The sequence below is a fragment of the Dipodomys merriami genome, unplaced genomic scaffold (assembly GCF_024711535.1).
Source record: "Dipodomys merriami isolate MVZ:Mamm:240054 unplaced genomic scaffold, mDipMer1.0.p SCAF_19, whole genome shotgun sequence".
Taxonomy (NCBI): Eukaryota; Metazoa; Chordata; class Mammalia; order Rodentia; family Heteromyidae; genus Dipodomys; species Dipodomys merriami.
This window is the reverse complement of record NW_027203270.1, coordinates 4,486,671-4,508,566: the sequence shown is the minus strand read 5'-3', so window position 1 is coordinate 4,508,566 and position 21,896 is coordinate 4,486,671. Positions and strand designations below refer to the sequence as shown.

Sequence of the window (21,896 nt, the reverse complement as noted above, 5' to 3'; positions counted from 1 at the left end):
AAAGAAAGCCCATGCGATTCTTCTTCTTTGTTGTGGGGCCTGAATCTGGACATGGGCATTGTCCCTCAGCTCTTCAGCTCAAAACTAGCACTCTACCACTTGTGCCACAGCGCCACTTAAGGTTTTTTCTGCTTATGTGGTGCTGAAGAATCAAACCCAGGACCTCATGCATGCAAGGTGAGCACTCTACCACTGAGCTACCTTCTCAGCCCCTCCATGTGATTCTTATCCCCAATGAACCACCAAAAAGTCAAAAGTACAGTTAAGGCACAAGTGGTAGAACACTACCTTGAACAAAAAATGGTTAGGGACAACTCTCAGGCCTTGAGTTCAAGCCCCAGGACTAGCACACACAAAAACTAAGGAAGCTGGGCACCGGTGGCTTGTGCCTATAGTCCTAGCTACTCAGAAGGCTAAGATCTGAGAATCATGGTTCAAAGCCAGCCCAGGCAGGAAAGTCTGTGAGACTCTTATCTCCAATTAACCACCAGAAAACTGGAAGTGGTGCTGTGGCTTAAGGTAGAGTACTCTCCTTGAGCTGAAGCATTTAGGGAGAATGCCCAGGCCCAGAGTTCAAGTCCCATGACCAACGGGGGGGGGGGGGGGGGGGAAAAAAAAAAAAAAAAAAAGAAGGATCTGGGTGATTTTAATTGTGTATTTTGTGGATTACTACATTGAACCAGACAGGTCCGCCTCAGTTTTGCTCATCAAAGCTGCTTGTCGGAAGTGGTTGAGTCTGTGTTGGACTTCTAGGGTGAGCCAGCTATTAAAAAAAAGTCACAATTAATTCACAATAATATTAATTAGCCAATACATATTAGCCAATAATATGTATAACTAACATGATTCTTCCTTATTAAGAGACCCCTCACCAGTGGCTCATGCTTGTAATCCTATCTACTCAGACTGAGATGTAAGGGTTGAGGTTCAAAGACATCCTGGGCAAGAAAGCCCAAAAGACCTTTATCTCCAATGAACTACCAACAAAAGTGGAGCTTTGGCTCAAGTGGTAGAGTGCTAGCTGTGAGCAAAAGAAGCTCATGGACAGCACCCAGGCTCAGAGTTCAAGCTTCAAGACTAACACACACACACACACACACACACACACACACACACACACACACACACACACACACACACACACACACACACACACACACACACACACACACACACACACACACACACACACACACACACACACACACACACACACACACACACACACACGAAATTTTGCTGTTTTTGTTTCTTTTGTCTTGTTTTGTTTTTGATGCCTGTACACTTGAGCCATATCTCCACTTCTCGCTTTGTGCCAGTTAAGTGGAGAAAAGTGTTAGTTTACTCTAATTTGTCTGCCTGGGTTGGTTTCAAACTGGGATACTCAGATCTCAGCCTCTGAAGTAGCTACAATTACAGACATGAGGCATTGGAGCCTGGCTGTACCATTTAGATTCTAAAACCATCTTTCTCATTTTTCTTGAAAGAACCACAAGTCTCTAGATGAGACCTCTTTTTTTGGGGGGGCGGTGGTCCAGTCGTGGGGCCTGAACTCTGGACCTGAGCGCTGTCCCTCAGCCCTTCAGCTCAAGGCTAGCGCTCTACCACTTGAGCCACAGCGCCACTTCTGGCTTTTTTTCTTTTTGCTCAGGTGGTGCTGGGGAATCAAACTCAGGGCCTCATGTATGCAAGGCAAGCGCTCTACCACTGAGCCACCTTCCCAGCCCTAGATGAGACCTCTTTAAACAGGAAGCATATCAGAGGTAGCTTAATAAATTTAATTAGCTTAGTTGTTTTTGCCCTTGGTCATTCTTGTTCTTTTTTCCTAGGATGTGGACATATGGCTTCAGGAGGTGCAGCCATTCTAGACCATGAGGCTAAAACTCACACTAAGGATGGAAGCACATGGATGATATAATGACACTGCTGTACAACTTGTGGACTTCTCCTTTCCAAAAGAATATTCAGGTAAGAAAAACAAATTAGTACCAGCCAGGTACTAGTAGCTCACACCAGTTACCTTTGCAACTTAGGGGCTGATATCTGAGGATCAAGGTTCAGATAAATCCAAGAGACTCTTACCTCCAATTAAGCACCATAAAAAGCAGGAAGTAGAGCTGTGGCTGAAGTGGTAGAGCACCAGCCTTGAGCAAAAAAGCTAAGGGACAGCCCCAAGACTGGCATTAAAAAAGTTAAAAGAACTGGGCTGGGAAGGTAGCTCAGTGGTAGAGCGCTGGCCTTGCATGCCTGAGGCCCTGGGTTCGATTCCTAAGCACCACATAAGCAAAAAGAAAAAAGCTGGAAGTGGTGCTGTGGCTCAAGTTGTAGAGCGCTAGCCTTGAGCTGAAGAGCTGAGGGACAGCCCCCAGGCCCAGAGTTCAAGCCCCACGACCTGCCAAAAAAAAAAAGTTAAAAGAAGCATAGCACCAATGACTTACACCTGTAATCCTAGCTACTTAGAAGGCTGAGATCTAAGGATCATATTTCAAAGCTAGCCCAGGCAGGAAAGTCCACAAGACTCTTATCTTCAATAAACCAACTCATAAAACCACAAGTGGTATTGTGGGTCAAGTGGTAGAGGGCTTGCCTTGAGCTGAAGAGCTGAGGGACAGCCCCCAGGCCCAGAGTTCAAGCCCCATGAGTGAAAAGAAAACTAAATCTCTATTTGATTAAGTCATTGTGGTTAAATCCAGAAACAAAGCCTAACTGGTACAGGTGCTTCAGAGTTAAAGTCTAAGGCTTAATAACAACTTTCATTTATATATCCTCCTCTCAAGTGGGTTTTTGGTAGAGAACATATGGCAGAGGTCTTATTTGTGATTTTTGTTGTTATTGCTCAATATATGGATTAGCATAATTTTGGTTGTTTCCATCATTCCCAGCACTTTGTATTAATTATAAAGTAGGGGCCTAATTATGAAGGAAAGGGCCAAATTCTTTCAGTAAAGCCTCTTTCCTTTGCCTTTCACAGTTTTTTTTAAAACCTTTCACCAAGAGATGTTTGTTTGTTTTTTTGGTCCAGTCATGGGGCCTGAACTCTGGGCCTGGGTGCTGTCCCTCAGCTATTCAGCTCAAGGCTAGCGCTCTACCACTTGAGCCACAGTGCCACTTCCGGCTTTTTTCTTTTTGCTTATGTGGTGCTGAGGAATCAAACCCAGGGCCTCAGGCATGCAAGGCAAGCGCTCTACCACTGAGCCACCTACCCAGCCCCAAGAGATGTGATAGTAGGGATAGTTTGACTGTTATTGATATTCCAAGAGGAGGAAGGAACCTTTAAAGAAAGACCAAGGTGATTGATTGGTAAGAGAGAAATTGAAGGCTTTCTTTCTTTCTTTTCTTTCTTTTTCTTTCCTTCCTTCTTTCCTTCTTTCTTTCTTTCTTTCTTTCTTTCGTGTGTGTGTGTGTGTGTGTGTGTGTGTGTGTGTGTGTGTGTGTGTGTGTGTGCGCGTGTGTGTGCATGCGCACACGCGCCAGTCCTGGGGTTTGAATTCAGGGTCTGGGCACTGTCCCTGAGCTTTCTTTTGATCAAGGCTAGCACTCTACCACTTGAGCCACAGTGCCACTTCTGGCTTTTCTGTTTATGTGGTACTGAGGAATTGAACCCAGGGCTTCATGCATGTTAGGCAAGCACTCTACCACTAAGCCACATTCCCAGCCCAAAGGCATTGTTTTTTTAAGCATGGAATAAAGGGAAGAACCTGTTGTGGTAGGAAAACTTGGCAATGTTATTTGTGGAGTTGCTGTGTTTCTGTTCTAAGAAGACAAGGAGCTATCATATTCAAAGCCACAGAAGCCAGAACCCTACTTCCCAGTACTCCAGCAGGAAAAACAGAAGATGCCTGCCTGCCTGCCTCCCTCTCTCCCTTCCTTCCTTCTCTCCCTCTCTCCCTTCTTCTTTCATCCTTTTCTTCCCTCCTTCCCTCCCTTCCTCCCTCCCTTCTTCCCTCCCTCCTTCCCTCCTCCCTCCCTTCCTTCCTTCCTTTTTGCACCATGCTGACCTCAAACATTTAAGGTGTGTACTACCATACCTGCCCCAACTAAAGTCTTACCTGAAACTTTTTCCTTAAGGCCCGGGTCATTACTGGGGTCAGTCCAGTTCCTGTTTCCATATTTTCTTTATTAGTAAGAGGGGTTCCTCCTGGGCTCCTGAAAATAATAGGAGCTGTGTTTCATGCTCACTTTTCAAATAGATTTAAAATGCATAAAGGTAAGAAACTGTATTACCTTTCTACGTCAACTTTTCTAAGCAGTTTACGCAGATCCATCTGGCTTTTACCAGGAGTACTAATAAAATAAAATATATAAAAATTAGAAATTTCAGCTGGGCACCAGTGGCTCATGTCTGTAATCCTAGCTACTCAGGAGGCTGAGATTTGAGGGTTGCAGTTCAAAGCCACCCCGGGCAGGAAATACCAAGCGACTCTTATCTTCAATTAACCACCAGAAAACCAGAAGTGGCGCTGTGGCTCAAGTGGTAGAGCACTTGCCTTGAGCTGAAGAGCTCAGGAACACAGTGCCTAGGCCCAGAGTTCAAGCCCCCAACCAACCAAAAAAAAAAAAAAAAAAATTAAAATTCTAGATTTGATCACTTTTCCTAAAGGAAAATAGTTATTTTTATAGGCAACCTTCTAGTTACATTAAAAATGTAAAATGTAAAAATTAGTTACATTAAAAATGACTGTACAGAGCTGGGAAGGTGGCTCAGTGGTAGAGCGCTTGCCCTGCATGCCTGAGGCCCTGGGTTCGATTCCTCAGCACCACATAAGCAAAAAGGAAAAAAAGCCGGAAGTGGCGCTGTGACTCAAGTGGTAGAGTGCTAGCCTTCAGCTGAAGAGCTGAGGGACAGCGCCCAGGCCCAGAGTTTAGGCCCCACAACCCCCCCCCAAAAAAAAGAGTAATATTTATCAAAATGAACTCCAGTAAATGAAAACAAGAGGTCTTTTCTTTAAAAACAAACAAAACAAAAAAGGAAAGATGGTTATTCCACTGTACATGTATAAAACAAGCCAGATAGGCTATATCTGGAAGGCCAGAAAATGAAAGAACTAGGGGACTTGTTAAACTGTTAAGCCACTAACAAAGAATGAATCCTCTACCTAAGTTATCTTTGTACTCACTGGAGGAGATAATTCTTTAAGTTCAAGTCCTAGAATACAATACCCCCTCCCCAACACAAAACATCTGTAGAGCAATGGAGGGAGGAGTGGGGGTCAAGTAGAGCCCTTGCCTAGAAAGTCAAGGCCAGTGCTCTAGGCAGGTGGGGTAGAGGGGATGAGAGGTGGAAAACAGTACAGCTTGACCTAGTGGAACATAGCTGTAATCTTGTAATCTCTGCATTATGTATAGGAAGTAGAAGAGGAACGTAGACTGAGAGTTGTGGTCAGTCTGGGCTACATAGTAGTTCAAAGGTCAGGTTGGGTCACACAGCAAGAACCTATCTACCTTTTCTTTTTTGGTTGGTTGTGGGGCTTGAACTCAGGGCCTGGGTCCTGTCCCTGAGCCTCTTTGTACTCAACACTAGTTTTCTACCACTTGAGCCACAAGGCCACCTCCAGTTTTTGAGTGGAGACTTTTTTTTGCCTGCGCTGGTTTTGAACCATGATCCTCAGATCTTAGCCTCCTGAGTACCTAGGATTACAGGTATGAGCCACCAGCACTTAGCAAGAACCTATCTAAACAAACCAAGGTTGGGTTTATAGCTTAGTGGCCCACTGCTTGTCTAGCATGTACAAGGCCCTGAATTTGATCCCTACCATTATAAGAATAGGAAAGAATGGAACGAAAGGAAAGAGAGGGAAAAATATGGGAGGGAGAGAAAGGGGAGAGGGGACCAGGTAGAGAGTGGGAAAGAGAAAAGAAGGAAGGAAGGAAGGAAGGAAGGAAGGAAAGAAAGAAGGAAGGAAGTAGCATGAGAGTATAATAAATATTGTACAGTTCCTTACATAAAGACATTTGTAACTCGCGTTGATAACACTTTGGGGTTAGGCTTCAGCGTAACACGTTGTAGGTCGGTGACAGTAACTAGTGGATTCCATTCCTTTGGTGATGACATAAGCTTCAATTATAAAACAAGACATTATTAAAAACATTTTAAAATATCCAAAAGAGGGCTGGGAAGGTGGCTCAGTGGTAGAGCGCTTGCCTTGCATGCTCAAGGCCCTGGGTTCGATTCCTCAGCACCACATAAGCAAAAAGAAAAAAAAAGCCGGAAGTGGCGCTGTGGCTCAAGTGGTAGAGCACTAGCCTTGAGCTGAAGAGCTGAGGGACAGCGCTCAGGCCCAGAGTTCAGGCCCCACTACCGGACCCCCCAAAAAAAAATATCCAAAAGATAAACATACTAAACATGCTAAATCAGTGAACTTGAGTGCTGAGTCAATGTAAGATATACCCATTACTCCACTCAATTTCTGCTTCCAAGTATTGGGCTGGGAAAGTGGCTCAATGGTAGAGTGCTTGCCTCGCATGCATGAGGCCCTAGGTTCAATTCCTCAGCATCACACAAGCAGAAAAAGCTGGAAGTGGCGCTGAGGCTCAAATGGTAGAGGGCTAGCTTTGAGCTGAAGAATTGAGGGACAGCGCCCAGGCCCAGAGTTCAGGCCCCACAACCGACAAAAAAACCCCACAAACAAACAACAACAAAATAAACTTCCAACTATTAGTTCTTCCTCTGGAGACTAATTAATGGTTGGTAAATAAAACTGCCTTATTGAATAATTTTGGGATCTATACATCTTTTTTTTTTCTTTCTTTTTTTTTTTTTGGAGTCCGGTCATGGAGCCTGAACTCTGGACCTGGGGTGCTGTCCCTCAGCTCTTCAGCTCAAGGCTAGCGTTCTACCACTTGAGCCATAGCGCCACTTCCGGCTTTTTTTTTCTTTTTGCTTATGTGGTGCTGAGGAATCGAACCCAAGTGCTCTACCACTGAGCCACCTTCCCAGCCCAAGGGATCTATACATCTTGTTGAAGAGATATAAAGCCACTATAATGAAACATCAAATATTTATGTTTCCATAAAGGAACAACCAGGTTAAACCAGAATGACCGTGTCCATGGTCAGTGATATCTTACCTTCCTCCTTTCATCAATATTCTGAGTCTTCTTTAATTTCACAGTCAGTAGATCTTTAACTGTTATATGCATGGGTCCTTCTTTTTTTAATGGTCCAGTCTTAAAATAGATAGAGAGGTTAGAATTCAAATTGGGATCAGGACATCTAGGGAAATGCAAATCTAGTTTTTAAAGATTCTGAATCTTATCTCTAATTATCCAGCAAAAAGCCAGAAGTGGAGGTGTATATAGTTCAACTGGCACAATTTTTTAAAAAAAATTATATAAGTACACACACATTTTTTATACTGGGATTGAATTTAGGACCTTGCCATTGCTAGGAAACTGCTCTACAGCTTGAGCTATACCCACAGTCCTTTTGCTTTTTTGGTCATGGGGCTTGAACTTAGGAGCTGAGCCCTGTCTCCAAGCTGTTTTTTGCTCAAGGCTAGCACTCTACCAGTTTGAGCCACATCTCCACTTCTGGTTTTTTTAGCGGTTAATTGGAGATAAGAGCCTCAGGGACATTAGTTGGCTTTGAATAGCAATCCTCAGATGTCAGCCTCCTGAGTAGCTAGGATTACATGTGTGAGCCACCAGTACCCACATAACATTGATTTCTAAATCCAGTGTTTATAAATTCTCTGGAGACAGTGTTTGTGTTTTTAAATATAAGAATTGGACCTTGTACTTGCTTTATGATATGTAGTAGTGACCACGCTTTATCAAGAGTTATTTGAAAAGATGGTGCCAAGTACCAAAAAAAAAAAAGACTTGGCCAGGTATGATGGCATGCACCTGTAGTCCTAGTTACTCAGTAGGCAACACTAAGACCTCTATCTACAAAAGAAAAAAATAATAAAAATGAAATCACTAGGAATAAAATTAAGATGTAGAATCAACACAAAATAAATATAGCTCTCCTAGCTAAGACTTCAGCCCAGCCTTAATAGGTCATTCCTCAATTATTTCCTACCTGAAGTGTTTTAGTAGCAGCAGATTTTCTGAGCAGCAAAGGTGCCAGTGGTGGTGGGGGAGGAGGAAGAGGAGGAGGTGGAGGGGGGGGTGGTGGAGGAGGAGGGGGAGGAGGATGGCTGGCTGGCTCTGGCACTGTGGGAGGGAGTGCGACCTGGGATTCTCCAGGGGTAACTGGAGCACAGGCAGGATCTTTTGTGAGTGTACCACTCATGTGACATGTTTGACAGCGGTGTAGACAAGAATTTTCTGACACAGTCTGGAAGACATAACATGTGGCACACAAGCAACAGGTTAACTTTATTCTTATGGGTGGAATTTGTCAAAACAATACTAGCATGCATAGAATATCACAACTTCCTTTATTTCATTCATTCATTTATCCATTCTTTTGTTCCTTGTAGATGCTGCATAATAGACATTGAGTACATGAGTACTATCTGCCTTAAACAAACAAACATACATAAACACACTCAAAACAACCCAAACAAATACCTGAGTAAGAACAAACAAGTGAATTCTTTTTTTTTTTTTTTTTTCAATTCCTGGGGCTTGAACTCAGGGCCTGGGCATTGTCCTTGAACAACTTCTTTTGCTCAAGGATAGCACTCTACCACTTGAGCCACAGCACCACTTCTCGGCTTTTTCTGTGTATATGGTACTGAGGAATTGAACCCAGGGCTTCATGCATGCTAGGCAAGCACTCTACCACTCAGCCACATTCACAGCCCTAGATTTGGTTTTATTCTGATTAATACCAGCCTTCAGTGTTTCTTGAAGCTTGCATAACTCGTCTTCCAATATGCATAATTGTTGTTTCAGACTGTGAAGTTCTCGGTGGTAAATTCGAGATGGGAAGATGGTATCTTTCAGTACTTCTAAACTCTGAAAGTCACAAATAAAAAGGTCTGACTTCTATCAGCAGTATGGTAAAGAAGACAAGAAAGCACTAAGAAAGTAGTTTGATGGTTCTATATTTTTAAAAAAATTTCCCATTGAGATGGTGTCTCAATAAGTAGCCCAAGCTGGTCCCTAACTAGCTGCATAGCTATCCCACTATGTCCCCCCTCCAAGAGCTGGGATCATAGACAAGCCCTCCCACACCTGGTTTGATGAATGTTTATGAAACACAATTCCAAGCTGGATGTGGCGCCAGTGGCTCACTCCTGATTGTGGTTCAAAGCCAGCCTAGGAAAGAAAATCCTTGAGACTTTTAGTTCCAATTAACCACCAGAAAACTGGAAGTAGCGCTGTGCTCAGGTAGTAGAGTTTTAGCCTTTAGCTGAAGAGCTGAAGGACAGTGCCCAGGCCCAGAGTTCAAGCCCCTCAACCGATGTAAGCTCATTGACATATGAGTAGAAATACCAAGTGTGTTAAAATTAAAATTACACTGCTAAAAGCAGGTATGTCAAACCCATACCTGGGCTATGAAGCTCTGGCACCAATTGTATAGATACCATGTTTTATTTGTCCAAAGGTTGACTGCATCTTTGATGTTGGGAAACTTGAAGTTGCAGGATGGTTTTAGCCAGTTTCTACTTTGGGGTATGTCTGTTGAAGAAGTAACTACTCTGTAGGAAAAACAAAAACAAATGGAACAAATAATGATAACAATAACCATAAACCCTAAGTCAGAATAGTAGCCTCTAACTGATTACAAGCTGTTTTTATTTATTTTTACTTACATTTTGGTGCTGGGGATTGAACACAGGGTTGCCTGCTAAGCACACATTCTACCATTAAACTGCATTTCAGCCCCAAGAATATGGCTTTATAACGTGATTTGAGACTTCTTTTTTTTTTTTTTTTTGGGTCCGGTCATGGGGCCTGAACTCTGGGTCTGGGCGCTGTCCCTCAGCTCTTCAGCTCAAGGTTAGTGCTCTACCACTTGAGCCACAGCGCCACTTCCGGCTTTTTTCTTTTTGCTTATGTGGTGCTGAGGAATCGAACCCAGGGCCTCAGGCTTGCAAGGCAAGCGCTCTACCACTGAGCTACCTTCCCAGCCCGTGATTTGAGACTTCTAATACCAAACACTTTGCAAAATTCTAGAATGCAGGTATTCAAACTAATTTTTTTGTTGTTGTTGTTGGTCGTGTGGCTTGAACTCTGGGCCTGGGCACTATCCCTCAGCTCTTCAGCTCAAGGTGAGTGCTCTACTCCTTAAGCCACAATGACACTTCTGGTTTTCTAGTGGTTAATTGGAAATAAGAATCTCATAGAGGGCTGGGAAGGTGGCTCAGTGGTAGAGTGCTTACCTTGCATGCATGAGATCCTTGGTTCAATTCCTCAGCACCACATAAGTAGAAAAAAAAAGGCTGGAAGTGGTGCTATGGCTCAAGTGGTAGTGTGCTAGCCTTGAGCTGAAGGGCTGAGGGACAGCGCCCAGGCTCAGAGTTCAGGCCCCACGACTGGACCCCCCCCCCCAAAAAAAAAAAAAAGTCTCATAGGCTGGCTTTGAACTTCGATCCTCAGATATCAGTATCTTGAGTAGTGAGGATTACAGCTATGAGCCACCAGTTAGCTCCTAGGGCTCAACAAATATATATATATCTTTTTTTGGTCGGTTGTGGGGCTTGGGCGCTGTCCCTGTACTCTTCAGCTCCAGGCAAGCACTCTACTGCTTGAGCCACAGCACCACTTCCAGTTTTTCAGTGGTTTATTGGAGATAAGAGTCTCACGGACTTTCCTGTCCAGGCTGGCTTTGAACCGTGATCCTCAGATCTCAGCCTTCTGAGTAGCTAGGATTACAGGCTTTCAACAAATATTTTTTAAAAGCGATTTCTGCAGTCAATGACAGAAATCAGCAGTAACTAAACACCTTGCCTTCATGAAGTTTATATCTTACGAGGAAAGAAAGAGGAAAATAAATAAATAATAAATAAATAAATTTAATATTTTCTCTGTTCCACATGGTTCTTTGCTTACTTTTCTGATGAAGGCAGTGGAGAGGGAAATGTAAGTAGCTTGGAATGGAAGTGAGAGGCTTCTTTCTTCTTGAATAATCTTTTGGCTTTGGCTTTTAGCTTTCTTCTTCGCTGTTTGTACTTGGGCATGATTTCTGTGGAGAATTTTTAAAGTATTATTTAAATTGATGCACAATACATACACACATAAACATATAAAATGCAAGCCCGGTGCCAGTGGCTCATACCTGTAATCCTAGCTACTCAGGGCTGAGATCTGAGGATCGAGGTTCAAAGCCATCCCAGGCAAGAAAGTCCATGAGACTCTTATCTCCAATAAACCACCAGAAAACCAAAAGTGGTGCTATGGCTCAAGTGGTACAGTACTAGCCTTGAGCTGAAGAGCTCAGAGACAGCGCCCAGGCCCAGAGTTCAAGCCCTACGACTGATAAAAAACCCAAAACAAAACATATAAAGTGCATAAACCTTAAGTGTATAGTTGAATGAATTACCACACAGTAACATTCACACACACACTTGTAACCATTACCTTGGATTATTTAAAAACAAAAATTATGCTTTTTTTTCTTCCTTCCTTTCATTTCTTCTATCACTTAGGTTAAGAAATAAATTTAAGCTGGACACTGGTGGCTCATACCTATAATCCTGCTACTCAGGAGACTGAGATCTGAGGATCACGGTTCTAAGCCAGCCTGGGCAGGAAAGTCTGTGAGACTTTTATGTTCAATTAACCACCAGAAAACTGGAAATGGTGTTGTGGCTCAAGTGGTAGAGCACTTGCCTTGAGCTGAAGAGCTGAGGGACAGTGCCCAGGCCCAGAGTTCAAGCCCCACCACTGACCAAAAAAAAAAAAGTTTACCTGATTACAGAGATATGTAATCCTACTACTTGGTAGGCAGAGGAAATAGGTTTGCAGGTTAGTGACCAGCCTGGGCTGTAAGGCAAGATCCTATCTCAAATGAACAAACAACCCAAAAGAAATAAGTGAGTATCAACAGCTTAGAGATTCCTAACATATGGAAGTGGCACTGTGGCTCAAGTGATAGAGTGCTTGCCTTGAGCTGAAGAGATGAGGGACAGCATTCAGGCCCAGAGTTCAAGCCCCACAACCTACAAAAAAAAAAAAAAAAAACTAAAGTAGAAGATGTAGACCCTGATTAAAATGATATGTAACGGGAACATTGATTTACTATACAACTCTGTGACTCTTTTATTTTCTTTTTTTTTTTTTTTGTTGGCCGTGGGGCTTGAACTCTGGGCCTGGGCGCTGTCTCTCAGCTCTTCAGCTCAAGGCGAGCGATCTACCACTTGAGCTACAGCGCCACTTCCGGTTTTCTGGTGGTTTATTGGAGATCGGAGTCTCACGGTCTCTCCTGCCCGGGCTGGCTTTGAACCAAGATGCTCAGATCTCAGCCTCCTGAGTAGCTAGGATTACAGGCGTGAGCCACCAGCGCCCGGCTGTTTTATTTTCTTTAAGTGAAATTAACTTCTGTGTGTGTGTGTGTGTGTGTGTGTGTGTGTGTGTGTGTGTGTGTGTGTGTGTGTGTGTGTGTGTGTGTGTGTGTGTGTGTGTGTGTGTGTGTGTGTTGTGTGTGTGTGTGTGTGCATGCACCAGGGGTGTGTGTGTGTGTGTGTGTATGCACCAGGGCTTGAACTCAAGGCCCTGATCTCTTCCTTATCTCAAGTTTAGGGCTCTATCATTTGAACCATACCTCTATATCTGGCTTTTTTTCTTTGGTGCTGCTTGGTCTATATTTTTTTAATATCTAACAAAACATAACTACAACCATTTTCTCTGCTATAAAGAAAGGAACTACAGTAACTTAAATAATAATAAAAATAACAATAAAATAACAATTTGCCAGGCATCAGTGGCTCATGCCTGTAATCCTACCTACTCAGGAGGCTGAGATCTGAGGATCGTGGTTCAAAACCAGCCAGAACAGGAAACTCTGTGAGACTCTTATCTCCAATAAACCACCAGAAAACTGGAAGTGGCACTGTGGCTCAAGTGGTACAGCACTCACTTTGAGCTGAAATGCTGAGGGGCAGCGCCCAGGCCCAGAGTTCAAGCCCCACAACTGACAAAAAAACCCAAAAACCAAAAAAACAATTTACTCTCAAATCTAAGATGTCAGTGTTTAAAGATATGTATTTTGAAATATCTTAAAATACTACCTAGTAAATACTAACCTTAAAATATTATCTAATGGGCTGGGAAGGTGGCTCAGTGGTAGAGCGCTTGCCTTGCACGCATGAAGCCCTGGGTTTGATTCCTCAGCACCACATAAGCAAAAAGAAAAAAGCCCGAAGTGGCGCTGTGGCTCAAGTGGAAGAGCGCTAGCCTTGAGCTGAAGAGCTGAGGGATAGCGCCCAGGCCCAGAGTTCAGGCCCCACGACCAGACTAAAAAAAAAAAAATATATATATATATATATATTCTAGTATATACTTAAAATATATCTTAAAATGTTATCTAGTATGTGCTCTTCTATGGAACATCAAGTCTGAGCTAGTTTGATCTGAAGCACAAGGAGGGCTTTAGTAGTTTTAGTTGTTACCTGTGGAACAAAGATGTTGCTATTCACTTAGAAGAAACTAAAATGGTTTCAAGGCCATGGCCTCCTTCCATTCAAACTTAAGATTTGAATAGAAACAATTGTGCTTCAAAATAGGCATTCTTTCCACTTGCCTTCACTCAGTAACCTTGCAACACTTGTTATGCAGCTCTATGCTTGCTCAGCTCTCAGATTCCACTGACCCTGCTGTGAGTGAAAAGTGTCTTGGAGAGGCTTTTGGGTAAGGACACAGTGGCTCTTGACAGAATCTTACTGGATAAAAAATCATAATGCTTTTTCCTACCTTTCCCTTTTCATTCCTTTCTTCTTTCCACCTATCCTTTCCCCTTCCTTTTCTTCCTTTCCTTTTCTTCATTATTTGATATTTGTTTATTTGGTGACAAGTCCTGGAGCTGGAACTCAAGGCCTGGACATTGTCCCTGAGCTTTTTTGCTCAAGGCTAGCACTGTACCACTTGAGCCACAGCTCTACTTTTTGGTGCTTAATTGCAGATAAGAATCTCATAGACTTTGCTGGCTTCAAATCTCAATCCTCAGATCTCAGCCTCCTGAGTTGTTAGAATTATAGATTATATGCATGAGCCACTAGTGCCCAGTTTTTCTTTTTGTTTTTTGTTTTTTTTCTGGTCATGGGCTTGAATTTGGAGCCTGGGACCTGGGACCTGGGGCTTTGTCCCTGAGCTTCTTTGTGCTCAAGGCTAGTGCTAGTGTTCTACCATTTGAGCCACAGTGACACTTACGGATTTTTCTGAGTATTTTACTGGAGATAAGAGTCTCTCAAACTTTTCTGCCCAGGCTGGCTTTGAACTGTGATCCTCAGATTTTAGCCTCCTGAGTAGCTAGGATTATAGGTATGACCTGACTCAGCTTTTTTTTTTTTTTTTTTTTTTTTTAAACAGAGAATTGCAATGTAACTCAGGCTGGCTTCTTGCAATCTTCCTGCCTCAGCTTCCAGTAGAGAGCTATGATTATACTGTGATGCCTATCTATAGAATGTCTAGAATGCTTCTCTCTCTCTCTCTCTCTCTCTCTCTCTCTCTCTCTCTCTCTCTCTCTCTCTCTCTCTCTCTGCCAGTCTTGAGGCTAGAACTCAGGGCCTGAGCACTGTCCCTGAACTTCTTTTGCTCAAGGCTAGCACTCTACCACTTGAGCCACAGTGCCACTTCTGGCATTTTCTGTTTATGTGGGACTGAGGAATCAAACCCAGGGCTTCATGCATGCTAGGCAAGCACTCTACCTCTAAGCCACATTCCCAGCCTTCCTTTCTTTCTTTCTTCCTTCTTTCCTTCCTTTCTTTTTCTTTCTTTCTCTCTTTCTTTTTGGTCAGTTGTGGGGATTGAACTCTGGGCCTGGGCACTGTCCTCAGCTCTTCAGCTCAAGGCAAGTGCCCTACAACTTGAGCTACAGCATCACTTCTGGTTTTCTGGTGGTTTACAGGAGATGAGAGTCTCATGGACTTTCCTGCCCAGGCTGGCTTTGAACCATGATCCTCAAATCTCAGCCTCCTGAGTTAGCTAGGATTATAGGCTCAGCCCTTTTCTTTTTTGAGTACTGACTCTTGAAATCAGGGCTGAGCTAAAATAATTATTCTCCTGCCTTCTTTTTTCTCTTTCTTATTTCCTTCTTTCTTCTTTCTTTTCTTTTCTTTTCTTTTCTTTTCTTTTCTTTTCTTTTCTTTCCTTCCTTCCTTCCTTCCTTCCTTCCTTCCTTCCTTCCTTCCTTCCTTCCTTCCTTCCTTCCTTCCTTCCTTCCTTCCTTCCTTCCTTCCTTCCTTCCTTTCTTTCTTTCTCTCTTTTTTTCTGTGCTGGCACTGGGGCTTATGGGTCTAAGCACTATCTCTAAGCCTTTTTTTCTTTTTTTTCCCTCAAGGCTGGCACTCTATTACTTGAGTCTCAGCTCCATTTCCAACTTTTTGCTGGTGAAAATAAGAATCTCATGGCATTTCCTGCTCTGGCTGGCTTTGAATTGTGATTCTCAGATCTCAGCCTTCTGAGTAGCATTACAGGTGTGAACTATTACGGCTAGGTTAACATTTTTTTTTTTTTTAACACTCTGCTGTGGCTCAAGAGTAATAGCTCTAGCCGGGCGCTGGTGGCTCACGCCTGTAATCCTAGCTACTCAGGAGGCTGAGATCTGAGGATCGCGGTTCAAAGCCAGCCCGGGCAGGAGAGACCGTGAGACTCCTATCTCCAATAAACCACCAGAAAACCGGAAGTGGCGTTGTAGCTCAAGTGGTAGAGCGCTCGCCTTGAGCTGAAGAGCTGAGGGACAGCTCCCAGGCCCAGAGTTCAAGCCCCACGACCGACAAAAAAAAAAAAAAAAAAAAAAAAAAAAAGAGTAATAGCTCTATCACTAAGTTACATTCCAGCCCTACAAAATACTCTAAATGAAATATTTACCAAAGTCTAAATATGAGAGCCTTCCAGCAAGTGGTAAACTTTGATGAAGAGGTTAAATCTCATCAAATCCATGCCAATAGTTTATCTGAGGAAATATCACTGGAATTTTTTTTTTTTGGGGGGGAGGCATAAACTCAGGGTCTGGACACTGTCCCTGAGCTGTTTTGCTCAAGGATGGTGCTCTACCATTTTGAGCCACAGTGCACCACTTCTGGTTGTCTGGTAGTTAACTGGAGATAGAGTCTCATGAACTTTCCCGCTGGAGCTGGCTTCAAACCACTATCCTTAGATCTCAGTCTCCTGAGTAGCTAGGATTATAGGCATGAGCAACCAGCACCCAGCTAGGAAATCTTTATCTAAAGTGTAGAGTATACTATTAGACAAAGAGTAAGACTTCCACGGAGACCTCCACTTCCTTGGCTTCTCTATGCTCTGCTCTTTCATAAGCCTTTCCTTCTTCCCTTGATGTCTTTTGTTAAGGTCAAACTGATGCACAGTACCAACCTCCTGTCTTTCCCCCCTATATTATCACCTCTTAAATTATTGAAATAGATTTTTTTTTTGTCGTTTGTGGGGCCTGAACTCTGGACCTGGGTGCTATGCTAGCACTCTACCACTTGAGCCATACCTCCATTTCTGGCTTTTTCTTCTTATATGGTGCTGAGGAATCGAACCCAGGGCCTCATGCATGCAAAGCAAGCACTCTACCACTGAGCCACCTTCCCAGATCCTTAAAATAGATTTTGAAAAGAAACTGGATTAGGAGCATTGCTCAAGTGGTAGGTCTTGCCTAGCAAGACAAGGGCCAGAGTTTAAGCTCCAGTGCTTCTCCAAAGAGAAGCTGAACTTTCTTTAAACTTTTTTTGGATTAATTTTGAAAAATATTCTGTATTGACTATACTTGAGACAGGCTTCAGAAAGTTCGTCTAAGTTCATCTGACCAATTCTTTGCAAACTTAGTGTTAGGCGAAGGACCTTGCTAAATTAGTTCTAAACCAATGTCTTTTCAGTTTCCTTATCCTGCTGATAAGGATTTTTTTTTTTTTTTTTTGGTGGGCTTAGCAGGCAGTGCCTACAGCTCAGGAACAGATGATGCCTGCTAGGGCTGCAACTCAATAACAGACAATGCCTGCCAGTGTATCAGCTTCACTGCCAGTGGCTGTTCCTTTCTGGATTGTCTCCCGAATTCAGTGAATGAAGTCCAAGACAATGGAGGGTGTGAAGAAATTTATCCAGAAGGGAAGTATCTTGCTCAAAGGGTGTTACAGCACTGTCTTCCATCCTGTCTAGGTAGTTCTAAGTCTAGGGGTTGTACAATGCAAAGCCTTTCCCCAGCAAGGTTACAGAAATGAAACTAGGGAAGGGCTGGGAATGTGGCTTAGTGGTAGGATGCTTGGCCTAGTATGCATAAAGCACTGGGTTCGATTCTTCAGGACCACATAAACAGAATAAGCCAGAAGTGGCCCTGTGGCTCAAGTGATTGAGTGCTACCCTTGAGCAAAAGCAGCTCAGAGATAGTGCCCAGGCCAGTCTGGAGTTCAAGCTCCAGACTGGCAAAAAAAAAAAAAAAAAAAAAATGGAGCTAGGGAGAGGCAAAAGCAAGATATGTTGGAACAATATCTCTTTTGCATTGGTTTAGACTTGCTAGACCAAGATGTTGGTTAAGGCCTTGGATCCTAACTATCACCTAAGTAATATGTCATCAATCTGGCCTGGCCTGTCTCCAGTGAGAATGCTAGTTATTCAGTTCATGCAGAATCCCCTTTGCTCTAATGTTACCTCATTAATTTTCAATTTACTAACCTTGCTCATTTTGTATACATTTCTATTTGCCAAAGAAAGCTGTATTTGGGATTGAACCCAATCTCTTCCCTACTGCAAAATCCCAATGCAGTGATCCTGAATAAAATCTTTCTTACTTGGTTTTCACAAGTATAACTATTTTTTTTTTTTCTTTAACAACTGAGGCTAGGTAGTATAAGTCGATAGTAAAGCATTTGTCTGTTGGGTGCCAGTGGCTCATGCCTGTAATGCTAGCTACTCAGGAGGCTGAGATTGAGGATCATGGTTCAAAGCCAGCCTGGGGGCTGGGAAGTTGGCTCAGTAGTAGAATGCTTGCCTCACATGCATGAGGCTCTGAGTTCAACTCCTCAGCACTACATAAGCAGAAAAAAACCGTAAGTGGTACTGTGGCTCAAGTGGCAGGGCGCTAGCCTTGAGCTGAAGAGCTGAGGGATGGCACTCAGGCCCAGAGTTCAGCCCCATGACTGACAAAACAACAACAACAACAAAAACAAACAAAGCCAGCCTGGGTAGGAAAGTCCATGAGACTCATTGCTAATGAACCACCAGAAAGTGGAGCTGTGGGTCAAAGTGGTAGAGATCTAGCCTTGAGTGAGAAACTCAGGGACAGTGTCAAGACAAGGCCCTGAGTTCAAGCTGTACAACGGAGGGGGAAAAATTGTCTAGCATGTGCAAGACCCTAGGTTTGACCCTAGCACTGGAAAAAAAAATTCCTCAGTCTATTTTTCAAAGCTATTCAACACTAAGGCTCCTATGGATCCTTACAGTGCTATTTCTTCTGCTTTTAACTAGTAATTTGTACTTCAGGAATACCAAATGTCAGATACTTTCTACAGTGTTATCAGCCTTTCTTTCTCCTCTAGGCGGTAGTCTCCTTAAGGTTATCTTACAGTTATCTTACATCTAGCTTTTTTTTTTTTTTTTTTTTTTTTTTTGAGCCAAGCTTGAACTCAGGGCCTGGGTGCTGTCCCTGAGCTTTCTTTTTTCTTTTTTTTTCTGTCAGTTGTGGGGCTTGAACTCTGGGCCTGGGTGCTGTCTTTAGCTCATAAGCTCAAGGTGAGCGCTCTACCACTTGACCCACAGTGCCACTTCTGGTTTTGTGGTGGTATATTAGGGATAACAGTCTCTTAGAGAAAGGTGCTGGTGGCTCAGGCCTGTAATCCTAGCTATTCAGAAGGTTGAGATTTGAGGATCACAGTTCAAAGCCACCGAGGGCTCAAGTGGTAGGGCACTAGCCTTGAGCTGAAGAGCTGAGGGACAGTGCCCAGGCCCAGAGTTCAGGCCCTACGACCGGACCCCCCCAAAAAAAAATTTACTACATTACAATTTTTGTTTACATGTTTACAACCTCCTGGACCATGAACTTTGTAAACGATAGTATAAATTTTATTCACCTTCATTTCCCTAGAAGCTAGAATACAGAAGGCATTAAATAATATTTCATCCAATAAGCAAATGCAAAAAATCTTTCTTTTTGGTCCATCATGGGGATTGAACTCTGGGCCTGGGCGCTGTCCCTCAGCTCTTCAGCTCAAGGCAAGCACTCTACCACTTGAGCCACAGCGCCACTTCCAGTTTTCCAGTGGTTAATTGGAGATGTCTCACTGGGAATTCCTGCCTAGGCTGGCTTTGAACCACAATCCTAGATCTCAGCCTCCTGTGTAGCTACGATTACAGGCATGAGCCACCAGTGCCTGGCTAAAATCATTCCTTTTAGATGTTCACCAGCAAGTAAGTGTATTCTCTTTTGTTAAGGAAGATGCTATAATACAATAAAATGCTAGAAAACTCTTGGTTGGGAAGGTTTTTTTGGTTCTTCAAATTATACCACATCTTCATATGGTCAAAGGACCAGGTCCAAATTTTTAAAGTAGGAAGATGCAGTAATAACATAGTGAGAATTACAATTTTCTGCAGGCACAGCTGCTTCTGTAAAAACTCTATCTGGTTTTATTTTTTTATTTTTATTTTTTGTCGGTTGTGGGGCTTGAACTCTGGGCCTGGGCACTGTCCCTCAGTTCTTCAGCTCAAGGCGAACGCTCTACCACTTGAGCTACAGCGCCACTTCCGGTTTTCTGGTGGTTTATTGGAGATAGGAGTCTCACGGTCTCTCCTGCCCGGGCTGGCTTTGAACCGCGATCCTCAGATCTCAGCCTCCTGAGTAGCTAGGATTACAGGCGTGAGCCACCAGCACCCGGCTTCTATCTGGTTTTATATGAAAAATTCTTTGGGCCAACCATTCGTGGCTCTTGCTTGTAATTCTAGCTATTCAGGAGGCTTATATTTGAGGATTGGAGTTCAAAGCTAGATTGGGCAAGATGGTCTGTGAGATTCCTATCTCCAATTAATCAGCAAAAGGCTGGAAGTGGAGCTGCAGCTCAAGTGGTAGAGCACCAGCCTTTACTAAAATAACTAAGGAACAACGCCCTGGACGCCCTGGCGCTGAGTTCAAACCTAAGCACTCTTGTCAAGGGAGCTTTCAAAGTTGTAGGAGAAATGAAAATGACAGTTGTATTTCACTATCACCTTCCTAAAAATTTTTTTAAGGAGGTCTCTTAAAGACCCTTAAATCTCTTCCAGTCAATTCAGTTTCCATTAGCCAGTTTAACTGGCTTATCTTGACCATCACAGCACAATGACTAGTATTTGCACTTATATTTATTTAATTTTACATTTTCTGTTGCTCAGAATGCTTTCCTTTGTTTCTCAAAAGACAAACACAAGTATACAATAAGAAGGCCACATTTTAAAAACTGATATTTAACTGTGTGCTAGTAGTTCTTGCCTTTAATCCTAGCTACTCAAGATGCTGAAGTTTAAGGATTTTAAGTCCAAGTTAGCTGGAGGAGGGAAAGCCCAAGAGCTGGGAGTGGGGCTGTGGCTCAAGTGGTACAGTGCTAGCTTTGAGCAAAAAAAAAAAAAAAAAAAAAAAAAGCTCAGGGACATCACCCAGGCTCAGGATCGGACACACACACACACACACACACACACACACACACACACACACACACACACGCACACGCACACGCACGCACAGAGTCCCCAAATCCAAAACCCCAAAACCTGTCACAGAACACAAAATGTCAAAACAGTATTAGGCTGCACCAAGGAACATTGAAATACTCCTGTTCAAGACGTGTACCATCTTGGGCTGGGAAGGTGGCTCAGTGGTAGAGTGCTTGCCTTACATGCATGAAGCCCTGGGTTCGATTCCTCAGCACCACATAAGCAGAAAAAGCTGGAAGTGGCGCTGTGGCTCAAATGGTAGAGCTCTAGCCTTGAGCTGAAGAGCTGAGGGGCAGCGCCCAGGCCCAGAGTTCAGGCCCAATACTGACAAAAATAAATAAATAAATAAATATACAGTCTTAAACTTAATGTACATAAGAATTACAGAGGAGGTGATCTCATTAAGATGCATTTAGTAAGTTTGATTAGAACAAGCCACTAAGTGATGGCAATGTCCCTGGACTGTGGACCTATTTTCATAGCAAGGAAAGAGTGATCTAACGGAAAGGCAGATGCTTCGTTACAAAACATATTTTGGGGAGTGTTAATTAAATAAAACTCTCGTTTGGACGGAGCCAGGCGGAACACTTCTGTAGTTTCAAACATCTCACTTTCTGCCCCACCTACCTTCCAAGCCCAAACTAGATTCCCCATCTTACACTATAAGACTCGGAGCAGCAATATGTCCAGCTATGGACCACAGGAACCCAGGTAACGAAGAAAGAAACATCTCTGCACTTACTAGTCTAAAGGCCCGGGGATTAGATGGAGTCCGAGTAGTGGCCTCTTCCACGCCATAAAGAAAATTCAAAATTAAGTCCTTGTCATGGAGAGACCAATCATAGCCCCGGTCCCCACATGATTCGCTCTCCAGATAGCGCAGGAGCACAACTTAGCTTATGATTGGCTGAGATCGCATCACGTAAAGCCAATCATGGCTGAGGCGCTTCTGTTACGAATATGAAGAAGGCGGGAGAAAAGAGTAGGAAAAGCCGACAAGGAAAGAAGGTGTGTCAAGTCCCTCAACTAGTCGGTGGAAGCTTTTGTGTCATTAGTTGGTTATTCTTCGGATTGCACCAATCATAAGCTCCTCTCTGCCGAGCCCGAACTATGAAATGGAAAGTAGAGAGGATTGCAGCCAATAGAAAAAAGGCATTTTCCAAGCAG

At 43.3% G+C, this 21,896-nt stretch overlaps 1 protein-coding gene across 4 annotated transcripts in view; it reads right to left on the bottom strand.

The window, feature by feature from the left end:
- Positions 1 to 623: 623 nt before the first annotated feature.
- Positions 624 to 21,896, bottom strand: part of Prr11 (proline rich 11) — a 43,740-nt gene continuing 22,467 nt past the window's right edge. The window contains exons 1-11 of one of the 4 annotated variants that reach the window (XM_070027044.1): positions 21,472 to 21,601; positions 12,001 to 12,055; positions 10,947 to 11,079; positions 9,442 to 9,592; positions 8,784 to 8,906; positions 8,023 to 8,280; positions 7,068 to 7,166; positions 5,943 to 6,055; positions 4,225 to 4,284; positions 4,050 to 4,146; positions 624 to 763 (exon numbers count right to left, since the gene is read on the bottom strand). In XM_070027044.1, coding sequence (XP_069883145.1) covers positions 695 to 763; positions 4,050 to 4,146; positions 4,225 to 4,284; positions 5,943 to 6,055; positions 7,068 to 7,166; positions 8,023 to 8,280; positions 8,784 to 8,906; positions 9,442 to 9,592; positions 10,947 to 11,079; positions 12,001 to 12,028 — 1,131 coding nt within the window. In that variant the 5' untranslated portion in view covers positions 12,029 to 12,055; positions 21,472 to 21,601 and the 3' untranslated portion in view covers positions 624 to 694. Of the gene's footprint in view, positions 764 to 4,049; positions 4,147 to 4,224; positions 4,285 to 5,942; positions 6,056 to 7,067; positions 7,167 to 8,022; positions 8,281 to 8,783; positions 8,907 to 9,441; positions 9,593 to 10,946; positions 11,080 to 12,000; positions 12,056 to 21,471; positions 21,602 to 21,896 lie in introns of those variants that run through there. The other 3 variants (XM_070027045.1, XM_070027047.1, XM_070027046.1) reach the window with 3 other exon arrangements.